A 10,749-nucleotide genomic window follows, 5' to 3' on the forward strand; every position below is an offset into this window, starting at 1 on the left:
CCACCCAAAGATCACCCTCTCCATATGGATGCAGACCCAAACACCACAGTCCCCATTACGTCCACTTTGCACCGGCACGACTGGTGCTGCCTCGGTCATGAACTCTATACTCTCCTTGTTTTCCAAGTATTCAACAATCTGGGAGTCTTGCTTTTGGTTAAAGTAATCAATTGCTCTTAAGTATACAGGCAATTGATCTCCCAGATCTTTGGTGAGCTTGACAATTTCTTGATCAACATGACCGGGCAAACTATCGTACACCAATATCTTCTGTTCCTCCAAGTTCAAGACAATCAGAATAAAGTGTTGAGCATCGTAAAAGTGAACGGGGATCAAAATCTGCAAAAAACATACACAATATTAGGTAAACTGTAAAAGGCGCAAGGACGCAAGACCATACCTTGCGCCTGCATAATTGACGCAAGGACGCAAACTCAAGGACGCAAGGACGCAAGGACAACCTTGCGTCAACCCGAAACACAAGGCGCAAGGACGCAAGGGCAACCTTGCGTCCAACCTAAAACACCAGGCGCAAGCACGCAAGACTTCACCTTGCGCCTGTTCCAGAACACTTCAAAACCTAAAATTCATTGGGAATTAAAACATACCTTATCACAATAGGCCCAGGATGGATATAGCTCATCACTACCATCCCCTAATCCAATCAAATACATATAATCAGGTGCATTCTCCCCTGTGATTGCTACTTCTCCTATTTTCTCCGCCTCTTTCCGTTTCTCTTCCTCCATTTGTGTATCATCATAATAGGACTGAAACGCTGCAAGCCTAGAAAGGAAACCCAGTGGCATGACAGTCCATCGAGAACTACACGCAAACGAGTCGGTCGGGATAATAGGAGTGGAATACTGGCTTGCTCGGGGGAGAACCCTCTGACGATATCTCAACATAAGTGTAGCCCATCCATCAATATGCTAAAATTGTGATAAAACAAAATCAAATAAGCATGAAACTTACTTAGTTTTCCAAGAATGGAAACAAATAAGCGAGCAACTCACTAAGTTTTCCAAGTATCCGGAATATCCAAGACCAAGTAACCTGATCCAAAACTCAGGTGTGAGGTATATAAAATTTTCGTTCTGAAAAACGAACATGCACCGCGTTTCTTGCTTACTATCCACCATACTCTTCGGATCTTTTGCAGGCCCAACGTGCTTTCTACCGTCTCTCCAAGCAGTGGGTGGTGGTGGTAGTAGAGTTCCTTGATCATTCACTAGCCTGTCTACCATCGACCAAATTTCCTCTTCATTAACCCAATCCTTTTGCGACCGTTTACGCTTTTTCACAACCGGTGCAACAACAGCTTCTTCAACAATAGGGTGGGGTTCTTCTTCAACAACACCCTGTTCTTCAGTATCGAGATTAACAACCTCCTCAGCCTCAGACACCCTCAGCCTTTTCACTTTGCGAGCAACATCATCTGACAGCTGTGAATTATAGAAAGTCAGGAAAAAGGGCGCAAGGGCGCAAGATAACCCTTGCGACATACGCAAGGACGCAAGGTACGACCTTGCGCCATTTATGTAAAACAGGCGCAAAGTCGCAAGATCATACCTTGCGCCTGTTTGGCAAGGCAAGCGCAAGGACGCAAGATATGACCTTGCGCCCACTTTTAACAAACACAGCCTATTTAGTCTCAATAATTAATGACAAAACTGCAAGTTAAGGTAAAAAAACTGTAATTAAAGATATACCTTCTCGATTGGTTTTCTGTATCCCGGTGTTGTGAAAGGGGAGCTTAGTACACGCGTTGGTCGTCGATCTCTCATTCCACGTCTAATCCGTTGAGCTGATTTGTCGTTTTCATTGTCTGAGAAGGATCGACCAAGTAACTCCTCACCTTCATTTTGCTCTTGTTCTGATATTCGTTTCTCTTGTTCAGATATACGTCGCTCGTGATCATTTATTTGATTTCTACACTCTTGCAGCTCCTTCTCTTGCCTATCCATCCGTTTCACCAAAGACATGTATAATTCCTTTGCATCAGTAGATAAGTTTGATTGAGTCTGAGATTGAGACTGAGATTGAGATTGAGATTGAGACTGTTCTCCACCACCATGTTCCTCATTGACAGGTTCATCTTCAACAGGTTCTTCAACTTCCTCATCCACTTCCGTCCCATCAAAGTAATGGCAACTTTTTACCCACCATTGACATCCACTCTCAACATCAGTGGGATGCAGAGTACGAAAAGGTCGTTTATTCTTCGGACATTCATCCTGTACAACAACAGCAAAAGTTAAATACACAGGCGCAAGGACGCAAGATGAATCTTGCGTCTTCATCAAAACGAGGCGCAAGGACGCAAGATAAACCTTGCGCCTCGTAAATGATGACGCAAGACTACTCTTGCGTTGACCATAAAACGTTAGCTAAGGGCGCAAGGACGCAAGGAAAAACCTTGCGTCCCGTAAACAAACACGCAAGGTTGGCCTTGCGTTGGCCATATGGCGTAAGGTACAGGCGCAAGGTCGCAAGATCAAACCTTGCGCCTTGGTCACGCAAGGACGCAAGATATATCTTGCGCCCATCACAGAACCCATTTTTTTTCCTAGATCCTTACTCTGTATTCTTCCAGCACCAACAAAACTTTTATGTTAAAAACAACACTTACCATAACGTTTAGGAGATGCAGGTAATCAGTGACTGAAAAAGTCTCAGCCGATGAACGTTTCCAAAATAAGGCCCTCGGTACTCCATTTTTGTCTGTCTTGTGGGCAAAACTTTTAATTGTTCGTCGATATGCCTCGAGAATCCAAATCTACAAAATTAATTAAATAAATAAGGACGCATAAAAAAATAATATACGATTCAAATGTTGAGGTATTAACCAAATCTACCAAACTTGTTGAGGTATTACCTTAAATGACCACATAAAACCGACCAAAGTATAACCCTTTTCCACCTCTAACTGACTTTCCCGAGCTTGAAATCCATCTTTAACTACGGGGTAAGTGGCATCCCAAATACGATTACCCCACGGGTAGTCATTCAATTTAGCAAAATCTTCGACTAGCCATAGGTATTGTTTGCTCACCACATGAATCCCTTGCTTACCCATAAATGCTCTCTCCACAATCAAAATAATGGCTAGTCGCACGACATCATCATCACTAACCACAAAATCAGCACCATCATATAAAAGCTTTTGGATATCGGTAATTGTAATGTTTGAATTATCTTTACGCTTTGGGAAACAACGTCGTCTAATCGGTGGTGTTTCTACATCATAACTTCTTGGAATGTAATGTGCCATGTCCGTGCGACGACTAAACTTAAACCCCGTGATGAGACAAAATTCCCGCCTACTAAATCTAATTTTGAAATTCGGACGGAAACTAAACCATATTTCCTCATCATCAGCAGGGTACTTTTCATCTATTCCTATCGGTCGCTCACTCTTTCTTTGGAGCATTGCATGTACAAGGCCCGGATCATTGCCGGTGTAAGTAAGATCTAGCCAAGGACCAAAACAAGTTCCCCTAAAAAATTTTTGTTGATTCTCAGTCATCGATGCCTTTAGTTGAGGTATAACATTCAGCATATTCTTCATCGTCAACTTCGCCTCAACATATCCCTGAAACAGACAGTTTTCAGGAAAAAAATACAGGCGCAAGGACGCAAGAAGCACCTTGCGTCTCGTTTATCACACAGGCGCAAGGACGCAAGACGTTCCTTGCGCCAGCTGCTACGGACGAACGCAAGGACGCAAGACTTTCCTTGCGCCTATACCAGATTCTAGTTTTAAGGCCTAAAACAATCGTGTTCTAGTTTTTATAAATTGTTAGCTTCCAAATACTGTAACTTTAGCAAATCTAGCAACACTATAAGTGAGTTTTGCATCACCAAGCTCGTTGAAGCATTTCATCGAACACTTGGTGTGCAACAAAAATTATATATCATTTTCGACATACAAATGGAGTAATCGAACGGAGATAGTTGAAAGGAAACACTTACCTGTTCTTGTGACATCTTGATCACCTTTTTCGTCGGTTTTTTTTCTATTCCTTGTTCTCAATCGTGTTGGTGACGGTGATGCGAATGGAGGCGGTGATGGTAACGGTGGGGAAAATGTACTGATGGCGGTGGTGCTGGCGATGGTGGTGGTGGTGGTGGTGATGTGGTGAGTCTCAGAAGAAAGGTCGCAAGGGTAGACGGGTCGCAAGGGGGACGCAAGTGCAAGGTACTTAGTAATCGCCGTCGGTCGCAAAGTGGTCGCAAGAGATGAGTGTCGGGGTGTGTGTGTGTGTATGTGGTGTGTGATATCTATATTTGACCTAAATTTTTAACACATGGACGCAAGGACGCAAGTCGCAAGGACGCAAGTCGCAAGGTCGCTAGGTCTCTTGCGCCTTGCGCGGGCATTTTGTCAAGTTTTTTTTTTTTTGGGTTCCAGCTCAGAAAAGTCCAAAAAAATGGGTATTTTGGTGATTGGCCCAAATTACAAGTCCAACTTAATGGGCCATAAAAGTCCACACGGCTCGACCCGTTACTTCTAAAAACCCAGATCCGGTTAATAAATAAAACCCCTTTCATTCATATCTCATCTTATTTTTCCGTTTAAATATTGTATTTTTTTTTTATATATATTTTTCTTTGGGTTGTAAATTCGAAATAATCGTTTCAGCATCCGAATTCAAAACGTATATAAGATTCATAATCAGTGACTCACTTCTTCTCCAGGTACTATTTTTCTATCAAGTTCCAACTGTATTATTGGTTTTGACTTATAATAACCTTATTCACTTTCTAGGGTTTCTCTTTTAATCTCCCTTTTCTTAGATTGGTTTGTGAAATATGTTAGATGGTTTGTGCAATGACTAATAGAATGTAATCACTCTATCGATTCGTTATCTTTTGTTTGATTCATGTAATCTTGAAACCCTAACTACTTTATATGAAATTAAGTTCTTATTGCTGTTAATCTCTTATGTTCAGGGAATTTTACAGGTTTTAACATCATGATTTTCACTACGACACTATCCATAATCATATGGCGGAGCCAGGAAATTTTTTCAAAGGGGGCGATTTTTTTTTTTTTTTTAACAGTAGGGATTTTTTTGGCAAAATATAGTGTTTTTTTTTTAGCAAAATTTGAAGGTTTTGGGCAAAATTTGAAGGTTCGGGGCAAAATTCGAAGGTTTTGGGGCAACAAAAAAAAATCCAGGGGGCCAAAATTGAAAATTTGAAAAATTTTGCACTAAAAATTTCATCCACCGGGGGCGGCGCCCCACCATGCCCCTTCATAAGTTCGCCCCTCATATAAGTATATATCCAGTGATTTCTTGCTGCCTTCTGTACTTATTTTCTTGAATACCCTAATTTCAAATGTGAACTTATAGAAAGTATATAGAATAATTATTATTATTAATATTAGTATTAATAGTATTAATAAATAATATTTGACTGGTGTTTGGATGTCTGATCTAAAAGTGGTTATTCCTGTGTATGAAAGTTGATTTGGAATTTCGGGTAAAAACAGCTATGTGGATTGAATATACAATAATGTCAGTAGTTAAATTTTTTGCTACCTTCTTTTACAGTAGACGGCGTTCATTAAGTTCTCATTCTGGTTAGTAGTATCATCATGAAACGCAAGCGTGGAAATAAGGGAAAATCTAAAAAAGTCCCTAAACTGGGAACAACAGTCGCCGAACCAAACACTGATATTATAAGTAGTGAAGATGTATCTGGTACAGATAACGTTGAGAAAGACGAGACAAACTCAAAAATGGATGTTGAAACCCCGCCGTCAAAAACTGAGCAACCTGAAAAACCACCAGCTGTTAGTGTACCTGTTGTAGTTGATAAGCCCGTAGGGAGATTGGTTTACAATCGGGTCAAACTCAAGATCAAACCGTCAAAACCTTTAGAACCTCAGGTCCCTGCTACAGATGTACATGTGCAGAGTGATGCCGATAAAATTAGCCAGCAGGATATTGGCGTAATTGAGAAACCAGAAGTTAGTGAGAAAATAGAAGAAAAGGCGATCTCGGTGCCTGAAACCAACGTAGGTGTTTCAACGACTCAACCCAAAAAGACTGGGAACATTATTATAAAATCATTAAAGAGTTTTAGCTCAAGTTTGAGTCCTTGTAGTAGTAACCCTGCAGTGCCTCAGACAGAGAGAATTAATCAAAAAGAGCCCGAGTCAGTTTCTCGAGAATCTGTCTACAACAAGCAAGAACTTATTGCTTCCCTTGAGGTACTTATAAAATCATTATTCTATTATCTGTTTACGGTATATGTGTATGTAAGTACTCATTATTGTTATATGATTATTCTTTCGTAGGTTATTAAGAAGACTATGAAAATGGATGCATCAGAGCCTTTTAATGCTCCAGTGAACCCTGTTGCTCTTGGAATACCCGTCTGTGTTTACTTTTCATTTTGACTTTTTTTAATCATCTGTACATTAGTATATTTGGTGAGATCATATTTTGGGTTGTGGAACAGGACTACTTTGATGTTATCAAAACACCAATGGATTTCGGGACCATATGTAGCAACCTTGAAAGTGGTATTAAGTATAAGAATTCGGAGGATGTGTACAAAGATGTGCAATATATCTGGGAGAATTGCTACAAGTACAACAAAAAAGGCGACTACATTCTTGAGCTCTTGAAACGTGTGAAGAAGAATTTCATGAAGTACTGGACTGCTGCAGGGTTGTATAGTAACCAACAGCCAGGTAAACATCGTTCCGTTTGTTTAATCTTATTTCTTTTATGATTTCTTTTATTTAACTATGTTTTGCAAGTGTTGATTAGTTCTTAAGGTCCCGAAATTCTATTGCAGATGGCAACGTATCTAGTCTTGGGAAATCGTCCACTAAGAGTGGGCATCTAAAACACAAATCTAAAAAACGTCATGGGTATGTTTTGTTTTTACTTAAAAATATAACTTTGTGTTTCTGAAGAGTTTTTATTTCTAAATCTATATGCATAATATAACGCTGTTAATTTCTACTACTTGAAATATGTAAGGGATGATGTATACATCTTTTTTGTATCTTAATTTTTTTCAGAGTCAAGGCCCACATGGATGATTGTATGTGTGCTATATGCATCATGATGCGGCGTAGGCAGGAGCGTGAGAAAACTATGAACCCTGCCGATGATCAGACCGATACGAGTGCTAGTATGGTCCAACAGGTCAAGATTGAGGTAAGTGAAGTCACGGTCAGTCATGCTAAGGTGGGCCAGGTATATGTAATTAATACTTGCTGTACTTGGTTTCTCTTGTTTTTTATTATGTATCAGGGAACATCTAATGGTGATGATACATCATCTAGTTCCGAAAATTCACAAAATGAAGATGCGAATACCGAAACACAAGATAAAGGAGAAGAAGTGAATCTCGATAAGGTGCTACAAAGCACATCTCAAAGTAAGCAACATGAAGAAAACTATGAGAAACAATTGGAGACGAGCGAAGAAAATACTGTAGTTGAAACGTCTCAGGTAAGTGGTAAATCTGTTACAGAGAAACTCGAAGACGTGCAAATGGCAGAAGCAGACGATGCAACAAAGGATGTTCCTAATGATGTAGAAAGGATACAGCACGAGAATGATACTGCAGTAGTTGAAATACGGAAGCCTACGGTAATTAACTTCTTCTAGTGCATTTATATTGGTCAAATTGTTCATTTTGTAGAATAGTGTATGCATTCTCTCATGGCCCTTATTTTTGCCTCTTGATTTAAATGGGAGCGTAATTTTTAGAGGTTATATATCAGCAGGTCGTCGGGTTGGGTAACAAGTGGGAGCTAAAACGGGCAATTTTTTCAAATAATCAGTCTGTTCATTACTTTTCGAATGCGATGTGCCTATGTTGTAAAAAGATATCAACCCTAATTTTCTGAATAACCTGATTTTAAATAGATTTTAAACATATAAATACTCCGGGAGGCCACTTTAAACCCGTTATTATCAAATAAAATTATTAAATTATAAAATTGCGGTCAACCCTTTGTGTTTAAAAAGAAGAAAAAAAGAAAAAAACGAAGAAAAATAGTTGATACGTAGTACTATTTTTGAAATATAATTGAAGTTCAAAGAGTCACACTTTTGAAATGGCTGGAACACTTCATTACATTAACTAATATAATCTGGGGGAAAACTTACTATTTTAAGTAGGGATCGAGATTTTTTATTAATGGATGATAAATTGTATATGCATAACCATCAATGTTGTACAAATACAGGAGTTGCTAGACGCCGGGGCAAAGGCAAAACTGTATAAAACGCTACATCAGCGTTATGATAACCCGATGGTTTTGGAATTATGTGCATCTTTGTTCCCCGAAAATCGAAAATCCTTTTGGAGCAGACCTCATTCATTGGTTCATCGACATGGTTCTTCTCGCAAGAGCTCCATTAGTGCTGTCATTGCATCATTCATCAAGCGTAAGATGTAACTGGTTGATATCAGAGAAGTCAAATATGTTACAAACAGCAAGTTTCTTTGCGTTTCCCTGTTGTTACTGTAATATTTACTTAATCTAAAATTTAAAAATACAATTAAACACTAGTTTGATATAGGTAAAGTGATTATGTGTATCTCGTAGTAAATGAAGAATTATTCAATTTTTTAGAGGCAATCACAAATTATTCAAAAATAATAAATAGCAACAGAGTTAGTTACTGTAATTAAAATTACTTGGAATCTTTATATTTAACCAAATGATTTAAACATTTTTTAAAAATCTATAAAAATAAAAATTAAGAGAGATGCAATCGCATATGCCTAAAGAGATTATTAAACAATCAACCTATATTCAAAGGGAGTTGATCCGTACACCACCTTGTTTTTGCCATACACCACCAAAATAATTATTTAGACAGTTTTACACTTCCTTTGAGAAGTTAGGGGGAGTTGGTGGTGAACAAAAGGAAGAGTAAAAATGTTCAGAAAATTTATTTAGTGGTGTATGGCAAAATAGAGGTGGTGTACGGATCACCTCCCATATTCAAACCATACAAGAAACCTCCATTGCACGTTTCATTCTCTTGCAAGCCAATTTTCAACCTACCTATAGACGTGTCTAGTTGTCACTTTCAATTATCCATTTCTTCATAAAACAAAACAGTCGGCCAATTTTTTGTGCTTTTATTACCTCATTTACAAATAATTTGAGTGTAGATTATAAATACTCGCATACTAATTTGATTAAATTACGTGCATCTAAATATAATACTCCTGTTTCCTAAATAATTTGAGTGTAGATTATCCTTTACCTTATTTAAAAAAAAATAATGATACATTTCACGGCTATAATTATCAAATTAATTATATGTACGACTTTATTAGTTAGGTATATACAAGTCCCACACGCCACTATTTAACAATCCCCTTAACAACTAACTTTTCCAAATTCTATAAATATTGCATCTTACAAGCACACAAACTTCATTTATACAATTTTATCAGCTGCATAAACATGTCTTTACGAGCTACACAACCAACCACGACAGCGTCCGACGACACCTCCACCACAGAACCTCCAACGACCCGCCCACAACCACTACCATCGGCACTCTCCCAAACGCTTACAAACACTGCAAACTTAGCCAAACTCCTCCCAACTGGGACCCTTTTAGTCTTCCAAATCCTTACACCTATTTTCACCAATAACGGCTCGTGTGACTCCACCACTCGTTCACTAACCGCCATCTTACTCGTTCTGTTAGCCGTTTCCTGCTTTCTCGCTTGCTTCACCGACAGTTTTAAAACAGATGATGGTCAGCTTTATTATGGGTTTGCAACTTTTCATGGAATGTGGCTTTTTGACTACTATGATTCAAAAAACGTACCCGATTTAAGAAAGTACCGCTTGATGTTTATTGATTGGGTTCACGCGGTACTTTCGGTATTGATTTTTGGTGCAATAGCATTGAGAGATAAGAATGTGGTTAATTGTTTTTACCCAAGTCCGGGACATGAAACTGAAGAAGTTTTGGATATTGTTCCTATTGGTGTTGGTCTGATTTCGAGTGGTTTATTTGTTCTTTTTCCGACTAGAAGACATGGGATTGGCTACCCTGTTACACATGATAATACTGATACTGATTGATATCAATCAAAACATGTATATATTTGTTTAATCTTTATAGTTTTTCTTTTGTTGAGATCTATTGATTGATTAACTAATTTTGTTTCATACATAAAAAGTTGAGTAAACTAGCATCTTACAAAAAGTTAAATGTAAAGATTGTGTGTTATTAAATTACGTTTCATTTACTATCTCCTACAAGAACGCCATATATTATTTGCAAGTACATGAACCATTTTCACATTTTGGGTGTTGCCAAAACCAAAAGCAACGACATTCACCATCAACATCACATTTTTTCAAAAGCACGTCATCCGGTTCGCTAGTGATCGGCGTCTCTCCCTCGACAAGTTTCCACCCTGATTCTGTTGGAATAGATAAAACATCATGAATAAATGGTATGAGTAATAAGAAGAAAAGAAATCAATCATCATTTGATTTTTACTTGTATAGACTTTGTATAAAAATATGAGACACTTCATCAAATTCATCAAATCGACGAAGGCCCCAAAAAAAACATACAACCAAGCAAACAAACTTACAAATTGAACGACAACAAACAAAGCGGGCTCAACCCAATCCAAGAGGCAGTCCAGCGGTTGGTGGTCTGCCTCCTTTAGGGGAGGTCAGGAGTTCGACCCCCGTTGGCTACATATTAAAAACACAATTCCATCACT

The 10,749-nt window shown here is 38.5% G+C and overlaps 2 protein-coding genes across 2 annotated transcripts; both read left to right on the top strand.

Annotated features, from left to right (window-relative positions):
• The first annotated feature begins 5,566 nt into the window (after positions 1–5,566).
• Positions 5,567–8,634, top strand: LOC139885731 (uncharacterized). The gene is made up of 7 exons (XM_071869481.1): positions 5,567–6,223; positions 6,311–6,388; positions 6,475–6,709; positions 6,817–6,892; positions 7,046–7,184; positions 7,281–7,622; positions 8,225–8,634. The coding sequence occupies exons 1-7, from the start codon at positions 5,606–5,608 to the stop codon at positions 8,435–8,437; spliced, it is 1,701 nt and encodes a 566-aa protein (XP_071725582.1). The 5' UTR covers positions 5,567–5,605; the 3' UTR covers positions 8,438–8,634.
• Positions 8,635–9,445: 811 nt separating this feature from the next.
• LOC139885732 (protein DMP3) lies at positions 9,446–10,263 on the top strand. The gene has a single exon (XM_071869482.1). The coding sequence runs from the start codon at positions 9,461–9,463 to the stop codon at positions 10,091–10,093; it is 633 nt and encodes a 210-aa protein (XP_071725583.1). The 5' UTR covers positions 9,446–9,460; the 3' UTR covers positions 10,094–10,263.
• Positions 10,264–10,749: the final 486 nt, after the last annotated feature.

Source organism: Rutidosis leptorrhynchoides, chromosome 1 (genome assembly GCF_046630445.1).
Source record: "Rutidosis leptorrhynchoides isolate AG116_Rl617_1_P2 chromosome 1, CSIRO_AGI_Rlap_v1, whole genome shotgun sequence".
NCBI classification, from domain to species: Eukaryota; Viridiplantae; Streptophyta; class Magnoliopsida; order Asterales; family Asteraceae; genus Rutidosis; species Rutidosis leptorrhynchoides.

Coding starts and splice junctions, on each gene's coding strand:
- LOC139885731 (XM_071869481.1), top strand. CDS start 5,606: ATGAAACGCAAGCGTGGAAATAAGGGAAAATCTAAAAAAGTCCCTAAA. Junction 7,185..7,280: donor TCCAACAGGTCAAGATTGAG/GTAAGTGAAGTC, acceptor ATTATGTATCAG/GGAACATCTAATGGTGATGA. Junction 7,623..8,224: donor TTGAAATACGGAAGCCTACG/GTAATTAACTTC, acceptor GTACAAATACAG/GAGTTGCTAGACGCCGGGGC.
- LOC139885732 (XM_071869482.1), top strand. CDS start 9,461: ATGTCTTTACGAGCTACACAACCAACCACGACAGCGTCCGACGACACC.